This window comes from Polypterus senegalus, chromosome 1 (assembly GCF_016835505.1).
Source record: "Polypterus senegalus isolate Bchr_013 chromosome 1, ASM1683550v1, whole genome shotgun sequence".
NCBI lineage: Eukaryota > Metazoa > Chordata > Cladistia > Polypteriformes > Polypteridae > Polypterus > Polypterus senegalus.
In genome coordinates, this window is record NC_053154.1 from 297,649,886 (window position 1) to 297,668,691 (window position 18,806).

Sequence of the window (18,806 nt, forward strand, 5' to 3'; positions counted from 1 at the left end):
GCAGAGTGAAGTTTATGGAATAATTATCCATATATTGTAACCCTCCTCAGTCCTGTCTCACTGAGTATTTTGATAGCTATATATATCCGGCTAGTTTAGGTTTGCCATATGATTTATCACAAATTTTATCAGTATGTGGGTAATGAACACAATGGAAGGAGGTTGCAAACTTCCATTTTTCTTTCAGTACCTAGTATTTACTTTAGCCAGTACACTGGACTGTGGCCTTACTCACTTGGATTATTATTTCAAAAATGGAGTGCCTTCTCTATGGAATTTGCAGGTTCTCTCTGGACTTATTTCTGGTTCATTTCCCAGTCTAAACACTTAACACTTTCAGGGCTGATGTTAACTTTTGTCAAAAGGAGGAGTTGACGATGGTAATAAACTGTAAACTATGACAAAACCAACCGCTACGTTTTAGTTGGTCTCTTGTTGCAATAAGGAAAGTTAGCTTCATTGGTTTGACCAAATTTTCCTGCGCTTCCATGTGTAGTAAGGTGCAGAAATGGCACTGACATAATGGCAAGAGATCAAAGCGAATGTGTAAAGCAAAAATACTCAGTGGATGAAGTTTTGCCTATTATCTCTGAAATGGACTATGACTTGCCAGAGTCCGATTTTGATACACGTGATTGAAAACGAATGTGAGATTCCAGCTTCAGCTGACTGGTCCCCAGCTAATCGTGGTGCTAAACGGGTTCATATAGCTGATGGCACTGTTCGCTAGGACTGCCACTTAACAATGGTAAAAGGTAAAAACCAGATTTGCAATGCACTACGACTGTGACCGCTGCTGTTGCCGCCCCAACCATGCGAAGACAGCCTGGCAGCAAGCCTGCCGCACATTCTTAGCAAACTGGCAACCACAGCATGCAGCAACAGACATTTGATGTTGATTTCTGTGTGAATCCACTGCTTTTCAGAAACTTATGTTTTTTGGAAAAAATATTCAGTGCTCAAAGAGTTAAGTTATTCTATAAATTAAAAACAATAGGTGTAGGTGAGCATGTCCTTCAACTGATTGGTGCCCATATGTAGGAATGGTTCCTGTCTTGAGTTTTATCAAAGTTAGTTGGAAAAGTTGCACACTGGAGAATACAAGATGTAAAAGAGATTGTGCTAAAGAAACAGAAAAGCCCTGGTTTCATTCCTCGTTATTAGCTCTCGAATCATCCTGATTTCAACTAGGTTATGTTTTTAGAGTACTTCATCCATTAGATTTGTAATTTATCTTGATGTAGATAATCCTGTTTTTTTTTTTTTTTTCTCCCCCTCTTCTTTTCCTTTTTGGATGATGAAATGCATATTTTCTGTTATCAGTAAACCCAGCAGATGCATTACGCATGCCAGCCAGCCTGTCTGGAAATGCATTGCATTCCACTGAGGGTGTTGTGTATTGGCATTCCACTCCTGGCCATGAAATTTGTTTTTTTTCAGTTGTTATGCTGAAAATTGCACTAAGGATATTCAACAGGATATTAAGCCACATTAGTGAAAAATTGCAGTACAAAGTAAATTGCTACTTTCATTTTGGATAACGCAGAAAATAAAAACAAGGGATGGTTATTATAGCTTTTACAAACTTGCATTCTACAAGTAATATCATAGGTAATCATTATTATCCATTGTGAAAAGACCCAGGGGATGCTACAGATATTATTTATCTCGAGTGGCCTGGGAGTTCTGAGACTGTTGCTGGGAAAGGAGAAGCTGGGCAACAGATTTCTGCTCACACTGTTATTACTGTGACCCAGGGAGACCTTGAATGAAGCTGCAGTAACCTCAGAAATATGCTTTTTATCCTTTGTAAAACAAGAATAATATTGAAATAGGGATAAACCGATTATGGTTTTCCTCTGTTCCACTATTAGAGCTTGTTGCCTTTTGATGCTACACTTTGTAAACAGTCGATCTAGAGCCTTTTCTGACTTCTTCAGGCGTTCTTGTCCTAGTATTCAGGGTTTGGGACCATGTCTTCTGTGTAGTCTTAATGTATGGGCACTGGCTGTGAGCCCGAAGAGCATAGGGGCTCAGGATGTTTTTGATGCCTATGTATATGTTTCTGTTTGCTATCAAAACAAGGACCCCAGCACACTATTTTGTCTGGGGGCCTATAATGCAGTTAAGATGGCCCTGCCCAACTCAGCTGATGTAGCATGGCGTTACTTATCACTCTCATGCCAGATGTAAGCTGTCAGCTGTCTGCCCTTGCCTCCTTTTATCCATATCTGATCAGATGAATCCTTGTGAAAACGTTATGGGGGCAAGCCATAGGTATTTTCTTCCTTGCATCCTTTCGATAATCAGTAAGCTCCACAAAAGGAAAAAGACCTTCATTTGAGGCACCTTGTAGATATAAGACAGTGCATCGATTCATAAAGTGAGGTCATTGAGAGGACCAGTCTCTTTCTTTGCAGCCTTGTCATCAACCTGCCAGCTTGTGTAGTATTTTTTCCTCTCTCTTGTCTAGAAGGAACAGTGCACTGGCATTTGGTGTTGTATTGCCATGCATATAAAGCAGAGGTGCTTGCAGTATTTTATTTCAGTTGTTGCCATTTTCTAGTAAGCCTAGAAGTATAGGTCATGGTTCCAAAATGTTGTTCATCAGTGTGACGATGTGGGTTCTGGCTCCACACTCCCTTTGCTATTGGAAGCACTCGAACCCAACACTGTCGATAATGTTGCCGAGTGAGCTAGTCAATGGAGGCAAATTACTGAGCAAGGGGAAGGTAGAAAGTGCAAAAGTGCTTTTATTTAAAACAGTCAACAAAAACAAAAACAGTGTTCATAAATAGTGCAGGTCTTCACAATTCATTAAATAAATAATCCATAAAAAGAACGTGGAGTAAAATCAATAAATAGAAAAAACAATCCTTTAAAACCAGAGGTTAAAATCTTTTTAGGAAGCAGTCTTAAAACCCAACAAACAAATCTGGTGCTCTTCTGTTAGCGTCTCACCTGCTTATCCCGTATGGGCCAAGCAGCAGGCAAGACGCTCTCTACAGCTGCCCTCCTCAAACACACGCAAGACTGGAGACCTCCCGATCCCTGGCTTCGGTTTGGCTCTCATCCCAGCCTCGAGACTTGGACTCCTTGGTCTCCAGGACGCTCACACCAAGGACTGCCACTCCAAGCCTCCCGACTTCCGCTGCCTTTCTGCGGCCTTCTGCGGCTCGTCGCTTTCACCTTGGTCACTCCCGCTACCTGCTCGCTCAGCGGGAGCGACATCAACACAAACACGTGGGTGTCGGCCTAACACCCAGCTTCCATGCAGCTGTCCACGAGCGCCATTCGCCGCGTCCGCCGCTCTTCGCGGCTCTCTCCCTCTCACCGACCTGCTTCCTCTCCTGCTCCCGGTAACCTCCGTCCTCTCCTTTCCTTTCTCTCTCCGATCGTTTCTTTCTCTCCCTAAAACCGACTCGCGCTTCTTTTAAAAACGTGAGGGGCCATCACAGCTGCAGCATTAGCCACGGGAGCAATCACGAATGTGGGCAGTTCCTCACCTGTGCACACGTGAGAAACGCCACATCGACGACTGCCCCGCTGCTCGCTAACAACAACGCCTCACGGCGCCTCGGGTGCGATGATTATTTATTTAAAATCAATGGCCTTTTCTCCACGAGCTGTGGACCCATAACACCACAATCAGTTGTCCAGAGTTATTCACTGTTTCCCCAACAGGCTTTTCCTGTGCCCCTATCTTTGACCTTATAAACTGGTGGAGCGAGCAGCAAACATACCATGATCCTCACTAGACAAAACAATATATAAATTATGTGAGGTTATTTGTCAGAAAAATTTAGCAGATGATATTAATTGTATCTTGTAAAACTTTTCTATTGAAATTAGTTTGCACCCAATGCATAGGACTTAAGGCCAGTCTAGGCTTTCAAAAAAAAAATCTTCCTATAAATTACTGTAATGCTATGTGTAAAAATTTCTGTGTTGTTTTACATTTTGTCTAACATCATGTTCTACAGAACATTGATAAACATAATAAATAAAAATGCCTTTGCTAATTAGGATAATTACAAACTATTGGATGTATGCCTGGAGACTCTTTTGCTGCGATTTCTTGACCAGACTGCCTTCTTGTATAGTTAATTTAGAAACTGTTTTATGATACTGAAGGGAAGGAAAAGCTGTAAAGTACCGACATGTAAAACAAACTGTCCTAAATGTGACCATCAGGATGTTGTTGTGCACACTCCCAAGGTGATACTGGATTACCTGGTTAAGTATTTGCATGAAATGTTCCTCTATTTATTTCCTGCACGAGAAGTAACAGGAATATTTAGTTTTTTTTTAATGGTTCTTCCACAACAAATCCTTAGAGATTACAATTCTGTACCTGTGCCATCTTGGAAACAAAGTTTTCAGTGCTGACATTTGAAGGTTGCAGGTCTTTCTTTAATCTCTTCTTGTCTGTTTTGACATTGTTCAATCAGTGAGACCACTTTACCTCCATGATAGAATAATAACTTAAACCAAAACACTTACAAGTTAAGCAATACTTTTTGGCATCTGTTTAATTTCAGCTTCACATAATATGATGCCGTGAAATGTGCCACAGTTGGCTCTGAACAGGAAAAAATTGATGAGCGCAGGGATTTTCTGGGGATAATTCATGTTTGACTCACCATTTGTAATGCATTATTCTGGAGTTCTCTGCTACAGACTATACGTTTTTTATATGATTTATGGAATACTTGCATGATCTGGTATGAGCTAGATCATACTTTTTTGCCTTTGTTTTATCGTACAATCGCAGTAGTGTTTTTATGCTTAAAGCTGTTCTGTGGCCTCACAGAATTTCCAAATGTATGTAAGATATTTTTCTGCAGCTGTGGTGGAATGAATGCCAGTAGCCTTTTGTCTTTCTCATTGACGTAAGTGGTGACAGGAAGAATGGCATAGATTTTATTTACAGCTGAAATTTGTTTTTAATAGTTAAGAGTTCTGTGGCTTTAGATATTTTTATTTAGTGGCCGTCAAAGCTGCTGATAGGTTCTTAAATGTGTCACAGTGATATTAAAAGCCTGAATTAAAAGTGATTAAATCACACATTAATGAATTGAAAAGTTTACTAGCAGCTACACAGATAATTAATTGCCAGTTCTCAAGATTTAAAAATGACAACAGTGGAGGAAATTCATAAGAGTCCAGTTCTTTAAAAAATCCAATTTGACTCAATATTGATTTCACTGTTGAAACTATACTGTGATAAGTTCTCTGTACCATTTACTCAGTTATAGCTATTTGACTTGTTAAGACCACAATAATGAAACTAAGTTCCAAAGAACGGTGGTCCTGTTTGATAGAACATTGGCAGTCACCCTTCCTATTCAAGTCTCGTAGTATTTTTGAGTTTGACACTATATCTCCAATCGAAGGCTACGTCTGCACTGCACCGCTGTCATGAAAATAATCTCCATCCACTTTAGCGTTTTTATATTATTTACAAATGCATCTCCGTACGCTCTAAAAAGACCAAAAATACATATGAAGTAGCCATTTGGTGGAAAAATCTTTGAAGGGGTGATGACGCTGCCGGCCATGGGATTTATCGCAAAACTGTAGTGACGAAAAAATTATTTTCTGTTTACACATGAATGCAGCATTCAAACTGTACAAAATTCAGTTTAGATGTATACAGGTAAGCAAGTAACATGTGCCATGAAAAGAAACTGTCCTGTGTCCACTATGTTGGAATATGTTTTTCTTCTCTTCTCAATGTGGGAATGAGCAGGATCTAATCAGCGAAGAGCTGTGTAATAAGCATGAAGAAATCAGACTGTGATCAGAGTCTGCGTGCTTGAAAGGCTATATTTTCACCTGTTCACAATTCAATGCAGAGACATTGACTTTCAGAAGTATATAACTCTGGAGAGCCATTTTCAAAAGTTTCCATTTTCAGGAGGTAAAAACACCAAGGTAGTGTGGAGAAAAGGTGAAAGTGGAGACTAATGTCTGTGTTTTTAACCAGAAATGTAGTAGATGAACATAATCAAAGTTAAACCTGGAAATGGATAATTAAGAACTGTTAAGCCTGATGTACTTACCCAGTAGTCCCCCTGTTCTGCACAGACTTTCTTTAGCACTGTTTAATATGAAAGCAAAGGACTATATAGCACTATAAAGATAAGCAAAGCTTTTTTTAGACCACCCATTATATGACAATGGATAACATAAAGGAGTAGATAACATTGTTAAAAAATGTCTTTTTCTTAGCTTGGAAAAATGTATCGGTCAGAGGAAACCACAATTTTCAGTCCAGCTAAATTGTTTTTCAGTTCTGTTTAGACTAATTAGGAAAATGTGAGAGTGAAAGTCCGAGTTCATTGATTAGCATACTCTATGTATTACACAATTCAGAAACCTCATTATATTCAAAACTAAGTCCTTCAGCAGTGTGTGAAATTGTTTAGGTTAATAATATGATGATATAGTAATAAGAATTCTGTAATACATCTCATTTTGTACATCTCATCAAGGTGTATTGCTCAAGAGGAAAGATAGGATGTGTTTGGGGCCTTGGTTTGAACAGCCCACACTCCACTCTGGTGATGTAACCTCACTCAATGTGGCCGTTAGTTAGTTAGTTAGTATATGTCACTGTCTAGAGCCAAATTATTTGTTACCTGTTGGCACTGGGTGTCAGACAGTAAGACACATCACATACTTCATTTGCGAAGCTGTCATATTTGCATTTCTACTGACATTTTGGCATTTATCACGACAAGCATATTCATACAGTATGACAGAACGTGTGTTATTTGTATAGCAGGGAAGTGAAGTAGCTTTGTTACTTTGTTCCTAAATTAAGTGAATTAATGGGTACATATGCAGACCACTCTAGTATGCATGAGTTAAAAAAACTGTTAGTTCAATAATGCCAATAACATTACCAGATGTGGATTTGCGTAATATTGAAGAGTAAGAAAATAAACATATAGTATAACAAAATGATAATTACAGCATCAGCCTGCGTGCTGTGCACTACTTTATACTGACCCTCAAACTCATGCAGCAGTATTTGAAGTGTAAATACACACAAGTCCCCACTTGGACTGTTTTGACATAAGGAACTAATTGTAAAATAGTAACAGCAGTAAAGTTAAGCTTCCAGGAGATTTAAAAATATTTAATGGTGAAAATCATTTTTTGCATTGCTCTGTGTTTCATTTATTACATTGTAGATATTTTTAACAATTTTAAAGTCTAAACACGCAATACAAATACATTTAATGCAAACTATTAATTCATTAATTGATTAATTAATGTAATTTAATTGAACAACTCCCGTGCAGTTCAGGGTCACAGGATGGCAAAAAACCACCCCAGCAGCAGTGGGCATAATGGAGAAACCAACTAAGGACCAAGGTGCCAGTCCACTGAAGATCAAACTCACTCAGAATGGCCCAGTTTACAGTTGCCAATAACTTGAATTCAAATTATGCCTGGTAATTAGGAACACCTTTTCTGTTCAGAATATCAAATGTCATCTAAAATCTAAATGTGATACACGTTCAGTAATGTACGCAAGTATACGAAGCATCATTTAGAGTGCTTTATTAGTGTGATGGTAGCACTTAGAATAAATTGCAGGTTGCACTAAATTTCAGCTACATTGCCTTTGGAATAAACGAGCAAGTTGTGTTGACATTAAAGTCCATTAAACGCCTTGCACAACAGGAGAAACTGGCGGCTTTGGAAGTGCAGAGCAACTTTATCATTTTATCTGGTCTCAGTCGCTATGGTGCTTCAAGCAAGCAAGCAGGCCCAGTACACAGAATACACAAATGTGATGAGAGCAGTGAGCATACAGTTATAAATCTGCTTTACTTCACTCTAAAACAAGTAGCCAAGGTGCAAGTAAGGTAAGTTATTTATTTCTAATTATTTAGAATGACTGATAAAAATGCAAAGGACAGGAAGATATGGAAAACGATGATCCGCTGTGGCAACCCCTAATGGGCGCAGCCGAAAGAAGAAGAATAAGAAGATTAAAACTGCCATCACATAGCTGAAAGTTCTTCTTTGCTTCAAAATCTTTCAGAATGGTAACATGCACATGCTAACATCTGAGTGATTATTGTCTGTTTACCTTGTGGTGTGCATGGATATGAAGTAAAGTTTTGCTGTTATTATATGTATACGTGTTCAGAGCATGAAGTAAGTGAAGAGCGTTATGTAAGAATAAACTGAATTGAGTTCACTTAAATAAATAGTGCAGTGTAGGTTTTTCTGTGTTGGTATATTACTTCGTAACTCATCAATTAATTAGTAAGCTATTCCTATTCTAAAAATCATTGTGCTTATACCGTATGTTTCTTATTACTTTAGGATGCTAACATTTGATTAAATTATCTATGCAGTATGCTTTTCAGTGGCATTTGAACATTGGGAAAATTGACAAGAGCATCCAGTTCAGCTCAAAACAGCCCACCAATTCTATCCACTTAATTTCTCCAAAATAACATCGAGTCGAAATTTTCCGAAGGTTCCTAAAGTCCTGCTGCCAACGGCTGTGGCTGGTGCTAAATCACAACACTGATATATGCATACACCCAGTTGTATTTGTTTTCTTTTCTGTTATGAAATCAGTTTGTGGAGCCCATGAATAATGTAGATAATGTAGGTAATAAAGTAAAATATTTTAAGTCACAGTTAAAACACCACTTTTATCAACATGCAAATGTCTAAAATGTTTGGAACTGTCTGTTGTATGACTAGGGCTGCTTTAATATTAACTGCACTTAAAGAACTTCCAACAAATTCCTTTACAGAAAAAAGTAAAAAGTCAAATTAAGACACAGTAATATATACCTCCACCTCTGCATTGCCAATCTCTGTGTGCTCTTAGGTCCCCATTTGTTCCTCATTAGGGTCATTTTAATTATTTACAGTAAGAAATTTTGTATAAAAGTTAATGCCCCATTAAAAGTTGCCTCCAAGTTTCTTTTTTTATCCTTTTTCCTTTCCTCTGTGTCTTTATCATGGAGGATTTAATCCCACTAGCAGAGCAGCTTAAAGGCCTGTTCTAGCTACTTTAGCGACCTTGAGACAAATGTTATTGTGTTTTTGCAGTTAAAGTTATAAAACCAACTTGATATTGAAACCTAATTAGGAAAATGAAAAATACTGTCTACAGTTGCTTATATATTTCCTATAAACATTTTTCATTGTAAAGAAGTAGTTATGAAATTTGGTTGATCGAATCCCCTCCCCACAAAACTATTAAAAACGAGTCGGACTGCATCCAAATCAAAACAGGCGGGCAAGGAAGAAAAGGGGCAAAGCTGCAGTGTGAGTTATCAGTCCACAAAAGTAATCAGGACTGCTAGATGAAGTCTTCTTTCTTATACTGCGTATAACTTGTTCACTGAAATTCTGGGTTGTGCTTGCTACCTCAGTAAGAATGGAAAGTAATGTATCATTCAGCAAAGAAGCAAACAAAAAACTACCGTATAGAGTAGAGTTGTGCATAGCAGTGTGCAATATGTTCGGTCTCTGTGTTAGTATTTCTTATGTATTTTGTTGTTTTTACCCCTAAACTTTCAATTAAAAAAAAAAAAAAAAGTGGATTTCTAATTATGTGCCCAAAAACTAGTGTTTCAAAAAAGGTAGGTTGAAAAGGCATTACTGTGCTTTGTGCTCTCAATGATTTCCTTCCTGGTGCTTGAAGGCATAAACTTTTTCACCCTTGTAAAGCTAAAGATAACGCAAAGCTGTTGTGTGTTTGCAGGATGTGTGTGTGGCCTGGCGTATCAGCATTCTGACAAGTCCAGTAAGATGACTTCTCCAGGAATCTATGACCTTCCATTAAACATCTACGTCATTATCCTGGGCATTGGGCTCTTCATTTTCATGCTGAGCATGATTTTCTGCTGCTACTTGTTCAGGTAATGTGGAGTATTCTTAGGGGGAATTGCTGCTTTTGCAAAGTAAGTGCGTTTTCAAATTTTCAGTTTCATCATGCATGGCTTATATTCATCTGGCTGTCTCAAGGCACAGAGCTGCTATAATGTCATTAGCAGAGGTTTGACAGTAGAATTTAATTGGTAGTTTGTGGAATAATAGGGTGAAATAATGCTTAGCTGTTGCTGCTCTGAAAAGGGGGCTGCGAGGTTTTCTGTGAAAATACTCCTTGCTTTAAACATGTCCTGCACGACATAAAGTCTAATGTTGAGATATGTGGCTTAGCCAGTAGTGAGGCACGTGGAGATCAGTAGTAGCACTTGGTCAGATGTGAGACGGCTGAAAATTCCCTTCATTAAGTGTGTTTGACATTGGAAAAAAAATCGTAAGCTTTAAACTTTCTGTTAATGTAACTCATTGTACACTTTCTGAAGTGTTTAGTAAGACGAGAATTAAAGGAATACTTTTTTATATGTTACTTACCCTATGTAATTTGTAGTGATAGACAAAAATAAAATTTAATATCATGTTTTCATTCAGAATGGAAAGAAAAAAGTTTGATATAACAGAAGCCAACAACAACCAATGCTGTACAATGGCAAACGATGTAAAAAACATCCATGGAAATAAAAATCTCATGTCAGTTATCCAGTCGTATGCACAAAACATTCAAAATGCCTGCTTTTTTTGCTGAAATAATGTTAAATAGTGACTTCTGGAATAGTTAACACACATCAAAAAAAGTAAAGCCTCAAGGAATCAGTTTTGAAGACGGGACTCCTGACCAAAAAATGAGGAGGTTAGGTGGGTCCTTCAGCTCTGTATGTATACATAATAGTGGTGAAAAAGAGGAGATTCTCTAAAGAGAATCCATGTTAAAGTAATGTGTTTTCAGCAGTGTTTTAAAGTGCTCTACTGTATCAGCCTGGCGAATTCCTATTGGCAGGCTGTTCCAGATTTGTAATGAAGTCTTTAAAAACCAACTTTTCGGTTATGATGCATGACCGTGTGCACCATAGCAAACTGTTTTACACGCTACATACAGCTATTCGCTTCCGCGACAAGCATGCATCATCTTAGATGCTCCTGCAGGAACACGGAAGACGTTTTCCTGCCCACCAACGCTCCTTTTTCACCGGCCGGCGTCTACAACGCTCTCAGGGCATTCACACTGCCTGCCCATTTGCCCGGACGCAAAAACTCACCAACCACCCAGTTATTCCCTTTCATCTGCGGTAAGAGTTTACATGCACGTCTGAGCGCGGGTTCACTATTGTGTTGTATTTTGCTCTCTCCAGAGTTCCATCTTTTCATTCACTTACTGTTCTATTCTCATACCAACCCGTTTTAGACATCCGTGTCTTTCCAGAAGTGTTTAGCATTCAATAAATAATTATGCATGACATTGGCTGTGTCTACCCAGCGCAGACAGGCATGGGTAAGCCGTTGAACCCCATTCGGGCTGCAAGCCGTGGAATTCCCACTAAATGTGACTCATACGCTCCCACTCATTATGTCCCTATCCTTTGTGCACACCCCCCTCCTACCGTGGTCGGGTATCTTGGTGGATTATATACAGAAAAGCAGCCAAAACCGAGGGGTATCCCATGGGGTCCTTAAAACATTCCTTTACAACTAAGGTTAAAACACAATGAAGTAGGCAGTCTTTAAAAAAAAAAAGAGGTTTCGGTTACGACGCACGCCTGCGTGCACCATAGCAAACTGTTTTACACACTACATGCATCAATTTGCTTCAGCGACAAACATGCGTCTTCTTAGATGCTCCTGAACTTTGTACACACCCCCCTCCCACCTCGCTACTACCGTGATCTGGTGTCTTGGTGGATTATATATAGAAAGGCAGCCAAAACCGCACAGAGCAATGAAAAGTTCCATCTTTTCATTCTCATTCTGTTGTATCCTCAAACCCTCCCTTTTTAGACAACTGTGTCTTTCCAGAAGTGTTCAACCATCATTAAATAGTTATGCGGCGTTTGCTATGCCGCGGGTTCACTATTGTGTTGTATTTTGCTCTCTCCAGAGTTCTGTCTTTTCATTCACTTACTGTTGTATTCTCACACCAACCCGTTTTAGACAACCATGTCTTTCCAGAAGTGTTTAGCATTCAATAAATAGTTATGCATGACATTGAGCGGGTGTCGACCCAGTGTGGGTAAGCCGTTGAACCCCATTTGGGCTGCAAACTAAGTCCCACTAAGTGCGACTCCTACGCTCCCACTGGTTGCGTCCCATCCCTTTGTACACACCCCCCTCCCACCTCGCTACTACCGTGGCCGGGTGTCTTAGTGGATTATATATAGAAAAGCAGCCAGATCCGCACAGAGCAATGAAAAGTCTACGTCACTCACAGGTACATCTGGACTATGTAAAGACGGCGACTCAAGTGACGAGTTGGAGGTGGGTACATGAGCGGGCAGTGCATACTGAACGAGAAATCAGCAGACTAGCATGACGGATGGAGCTGAATGGACGTCATTCTCCTTTCCTCCCATTCCACACTCTACGTCGTGCACCCCCATCCCTCCGTCTGGCAGGAGAAGGCCAATTTTCAGTCACTTCAGACGATTGTGTGTTGGTTCGTTCCGTGCATTGTTACAATGTTGCTTTTCTTGCTGATTTATTACATTACCGATTTTTCAAATGTTAATTTTCTCCCTGTGCTTAAAAATCATTAAAAAACTGGCCTGATTATGTGGCGTATGGTACGCCGCGGGTTGGCTAGTACTATGTAATTCAGGTAAATCTATCCTGGTGAAAGCATTTAATTTGTTTATAATGGAGTACCGGGGCTTTGGAGGTTCTGCAGTGTTGGGGAGATATACTATGTTATCTCTAATATCATTAATTTTTTGATTGAAAAATACAGCAATGTTCTCACAGGTTTCACTGGAAGTATTCTGGGGGCATTCCTTTGTGTTACCTGGGTTTAACAAACGATCAATTGTAGAAAATAAGACTCTGGGATTACTAGCATTGTTATTTATAATATTAGAGAAATAGCAGCGCCTCTCAAGACGGACTGTGTTATTGTATTCTGTTATTTTAACATTCAATATCTCATAATGGATAGTTAGTTTAGTTTTCCTCCATTTACACTCGGCTCTACGGCATGTTCTTTTTAAATCAGACACTCTTTGGGTCTTCCATGGTATAGCAATACTAGAAGATTTTTTAACTGTCTTTTCAGGTGCAACTATGTCAACAGCAGCTCTAATTTTACTATTTAATCTTTCCACCTTACTATTTACATTATCCTCGCTATTATAGTTGGCACTATAAATGGACTGATTGCTTAGAATGTTTGTAAGTTTTAGAGCTGCTGATGAGTCAAAGAAGCGTTTTTTAACAAAATGCTTCTCATGAGTGTTTTCTATCTTTATTTCTATATTAAATAGTAGAAGGAAATGGTCTGATAGACTAATATCAATGACCTGCTTTATATCAACTTTAAGTCCTTTAGCAATCACTAAGTCTAACGTATGACCTGCTTTATGTGTAGGCTGATTAACGAGCTGTCTCAAATCAAAAGAGTCCAGAAGGTTCATGAATTCTTTTACTTTTTGGTCACACTGATTGTCGATATGAAAGTTAAAGTCACTGACTATTAAGAGTGCGTCATAGTTAGTAATTAAAATTGACATTAAGTCAGAGAATTCATCAAAGAAAGACGCGTTAATCTTAGACAGTTTGATGATGTTGGGATCAGGACTTTGTGGAGGCCATACCATCTGTTGCAGAATTCTGTTTGTTCTCTTAATAATAATAATAATAATAATAATAATAATAATACATTTATATATATATATATATATATATAGCACCTTTCCCATGCCCAATGCACTTCACAGAGTTTAAGAAAGAATGGCAGGGTATACAGTATATAGCATTGTACTAAACAAAATAAATAAATAAAGAAGAGTAAGATAGTTAATTCTGAGAAAAAGCCTAACAGACAACATAATTGATGGTCTAGCACACACACACACACACACAGAGGTTACATGAGCATCTTGACATGGAGGTAAACTGACAGAAGGATAATAAAGTCAAGTAGAGCTGAAAGCCTTCCTGAACAGATGAGTTTTGAGTTGTTTTTTAAAAGAATTCATGGAGTGAGCTGATCTGATTAATTTCGGTAGGTCATTCCAGTCTGGGCACTACACAGCTGAAGGCCCTGTCACCCATAGAGTGCAGATTAGTGTGGGGCACAACAAGATTGCCAGAATCAGAGGATCTTAGTGGGCGGACAGGCATATAGTGATGGAGAAGGTCACTGATGTAGTTTGGTGTACGGTTGTTTATTAAAGATAATTTTTTTTATGGTTTTGGCCATGTGTTTGTGGTCATTGTCCTGCTGCAGAATGATGATGGAATTGATTAGACACCTCCATGATGGTTTTGCATGATGAATGAGAATCTGCTTGCACTACTCAGCTTTGAGAATTATGTTAATTTTGACCAGATTACCAACTTCATATGCAGAAATGCAGCTTTAAACCTGTTGGGAAATTCTGCCGTTCTTCACTATTGGTTGCAGACTTTCATTCATCTAGCACTCTCCAGCTTTTCTGTGAACAAGCTGCCTCCTGTTTGAGCCAAAAATGTCAGATATTGGCTTGTCACTCCAGAGCACTTGCTGCCAGTCTTCAGCCCCCCAGTCCTTATGTTTTTGTATGTAGGTGAGTTCTTTTGTTTTGTGTCCCCTTCAGAACTCTTCCATGAAGATCACTTCTGACAAGACATCTGCATACTACAGAAGGGTGTTCTTGAGTTCCAGTGTTTTCTGTGAGTTCAGAGAGCAGTGCTGGACTTCTTCCAGTGTCAAAGGGATGTCACTTTGCTGCCACCAGTTTTTTGGGTCCCAGTTTTGCCAGTTTCCTTGTGGTTTTTCAGTGGAGCTTAGACAAATCATATTGAAACTCCTGTCTACTACAACATTTCTTCTTCTAAGAGACCATCCAGGTGCAGAAGAATTGACGATTACAAGTTTACACTTTCACATTTTCTATAAACTTACCTTTTAGTTTGGATGACCTTTGCGCAGTTTGATTCAGTCTCATCCTTTTCTATTCAATTTAATCAGTTTGGTTGAATTTTCTCATTATCTTTGTTTAATTATACATTCAATGTTAGACCTACAAAGCAATGAAGTTATTGCCTGAAAGTGAACTATTACTTAACATTTTACTTTCTTTACAGACATTTTTCTGTAATGTTTAATCTTTTGGAAATCTGAAATTTGTTATTTGCTATACTGTCAAACTGATAAACTGGATAAATCTATTTAAAAATTATATAAAAGTTTTCATTAAAAATAAATGCCAGCAGTGTAACTTAGTTAAGTATGCTTTGAAAATAACAGATGCAAGTCTTCATTAAGACTTAAATATCACATACAGCTGATATATATAATTACCATTTCACTACCATGTCCTCCTGTTACTAATCTTATGTGGAATTTCGCTTTCACCTGGAAGTCTACTGTTATTTATGTAGACATGTGTATATATAATATGTATTTTTTTTTGTGTGTGTGGAGCTTTATATTTATTTAAGGAGAGATTGACTGTCCGATTGTAGCTTGAGCTGACTCAAAAGGAATTTAATTGCATTGCTTACTGCCAACACATCTTACCAGTGCATCCTGCTGATCTTGTTTGGCTGGCTAGTTTCAGCTAGGCCATCTATAATTTAAATCTTGATTTTTTTTTTTGATTTTTGAAAAGTTACTTCTCCATTAGTTTCATTAATGGGTGCATCTTTCTTATAATCAGAAGTCTAATTTATTGTTTATTGCTAAAAAAAAGTACCAAATTGTGAAAATTGACTTCAAGTTTATGTTTTGTGCTCTGTTTGTAATCAGAGCAATAGATTTTACTTGTATTAGTTCTGTTGGCAAAAAAGGCATGCAGTTCACACACACACACACACACACACACACACACACACAGACACACACACTCACTATGGCTTGAACATAAACCACAATGGCCTGTCACAATAAGACATTATGCAGGTGTTTTGCTATTGGTTTCGTTGGCTGAAAGTCCTCGGTTGTTAGTGTGTCAAAGAGAGGGTGTGCAGCATTGTTCATAATGGCACTCAGTTTTGTTTTCATTCTCTCTTTTGCTTCAACCACCAGGCGGTCCAGAGTGTGTTCCATAACTGAGCCACCCTTTTGATTAGCTTGTTAATTTGGTGGGCCTCTCTTGACGTGATATTACCAGCTCAGAACACCACAGCATAGAAATTCACACCGGCCATCACTGAGTTGTAGACGATGACAAGGATGTCATTAGCCACATTAAAGGAACACAGTCCCCTAAGAAAAAAATTGGGAGTGGTCTCCCCTAGACTTTCTCGTATACTCAGATATGGGGATGGATATTTGAAGAGTAAACCACAAGACAAGGATTATATTATGTACATTAAAGAATCATTAACAACAAATCAAATCAAATTAATAATATATTGAGCAATTATTATGTAAGTAAAGTTGAATAAATCGGATTCTGCAGCTGCATGAATAAGAGGTAAAGTACCACTTACTGTTAACAGAAATAGCCCAAAAGTTGATAGAAATCCACGTTTTTGCACCTAATACTTGTATGCAAAATTTGATTGACCTAAGTGATAGCATAGTCAAGTTATCGTGTTTCCACACGCACAGACATAATTCCAAAAGTGCTATTTTCAGACTCGGAGGTCTAAAACATCGAGATTCATCAAAATCTCGACATCAAATTTTTGGACGATTACAATTGTAAGAGCCATTTGCTAGTTATTTATGTTCTATTAAATGATTGCCTGTATATTAGTGCATAGTCTATGGGAGGTTCTTACAACCCCCACAAGCTGAAATGAATTAATATATTCTAACTATTTGTTGTCTCTCTGACTATACATTATACTCCGTTAGTGACCTGCCTTGCCGTATATAAGGCATGGAGGGCACACTGTTTTTAACTGTTCCTACATGTCCTATAGCATGAAAGTTAACGTGCTCTATTGAACATGCAGTGCTGTACGTTTAGAGCGTACTGAAGGCGAAGTAAAGCATCTTTAAGGTATAGAAACAACTGAAGTTTGACAATAAAATCTAAGTTTAGAGAAGAGACATTTTTATTCTATGTGTAACAACCTTTTTTTTTTATTCTTGTGTGGACTGTTTACTTTGAATTTCCACTAAATCTTTTAAAACGAACCTTTGGACTGAGAGATTTCTTTCGGCAAGCATTTGACCCCTGCTTGATCCTGCCTTACTCACCAACAGCTACAACAATACTTTCCCTATACTTTGTATACCAGAAAGTAAAAAAAGACTGTTCTGCACATTCTTATATAGTTCCTCTGTGTTACTAGACCATTCCAACATGTCGTTGATGTGAAACCATATGTACCTGCACCAGTGCACCACTTATACATTCACTACATGAATACTGACCAGACATAGAGGCTTATTGGTGTAGTGAAAATCAATAACCAGTTCCTTGGTTTTGCTGATGTTAATTTTAAGACAATTCCTTCTGCATCACGAAACAAAGTTCTCCTCTTGACTCCTATACTTTGTGTCACCCCAGTTATCAATAAACCCCATAAGTGCAGAAATCATCGGACAGTTTCTACAAGTGACATGACCCGGTGTTATATTTACAGTATAGTCGGAGGTGTACTGAGTGAAGAGCGAAGCGGACAGGACTGTTCCTTGTGCTGCTCCAGTGTTGCTCTCAACCATATCACATTCACAGTCCTTGAGTCTTACAGACTGTGTTCTGCTGTCCAGGGAGTCCATTATCCAGGACACCATAGGCTCATCTACCTGCATATGTCTGAGCTTAGGCTTTAACAGAGATGTTAAGTGAAGGCTGTGACTGAAAATCGCTGCAAAGGTCACCTAATCTGACATGATCTTTAAAATATTCTATGCAATTTACCGTACTGAAAAAGTAATATTTACCAATATGTAGCGATAACAGATAATAAGGTGCCTTCTGGTATTTAAGACATATGCCTGCCATTCTGACTACTGTGGTACTATCAAGCTGACAGAAGAGGTCCAGTATGCTTCAATAAATGCATGCTAGTGCTTTTTTCTGTTTGATCACAGTATCAAAGGGGTCCATGCTAGAAGGTCTGTAACCAAGGAAATCTAAAGCCGCAAATAGTTTTCCTTGATGCTGAGTCATTTCAAACTGGGATCTGGGTCTCTTTGTGCTTCCAGAAGTCCATAAACATTTAGTCTTGATGATCTTCACGGTAAGGTTGGTTGGTAGAACAGTACCCCTTTTCTCATGTATGCAGTCTTGTTGTCTGCATGTAATTCAATGTAATTGCTATGACATCAAAGTAAATTTGACGATGTGCGTCACACTACATTCAGCTATATATTCCTAACTTACTCTAAGTGGACGTGAATACAGATTAGGGCTAAGATAGCAGTCTTAAAATAGTCTCAGGTTCAGGATTAGCGTGAATGTTCTTTTCAGTCTGTGTATTTATAGTTTGCTTTGTCATAACTTTTTAGACATTTCATCCAAAACTTATTAAGTACAGTTTATCAACGTACTGGGATTGATGTGTTCTTTGCATACACAGCGCTGAACTGATACAGATTTTATCAAGTGGTGTAATTTCATGAAATTTCATCAAGAGAGAACTGTATCAAGAACAGATCTGGGCAGTTAGTCACCCTAAGAAATGTGAAGGTTGCAGGGATTATAATTAACAAAAAAAGTCCTGGACTGGAATGTGTTTGGAAATCCATTTTAACATGTAATGTCTTAAGCTAATTCTTATTTACAATATGCACTGTACATTTATATTTTGACAAGTAAAATACTCATTAAGAAGCTCAGCCTAAA

The 18,806-nt window shown here is 38.4% G+C and overlaps 1 protein-coding gene across 1 annotated transcript in view; it reads left to right on the forward strand.

The window, feature by feature from the left end:
* Positions 1–18,806, forward strand: part of LOC120515791 (RING finger protein 122-like) — a gene marked incomplete at its 5' end in the record, with an annotated part of 54,934 nt that overhangs the window by 15,722 nt on the left and 20,406 nt on the right. Inside the window, one exon of the mRNA XM_039737139.1 lies at positions 9,752–9,908. Coding sequence (XP_039593073.1) covers positions 9,752–9,908 — 157 coding nt within the window. The remainder of the gene's footprint in view (positions 1–9,751; positions 9,909–18,806) is intronic.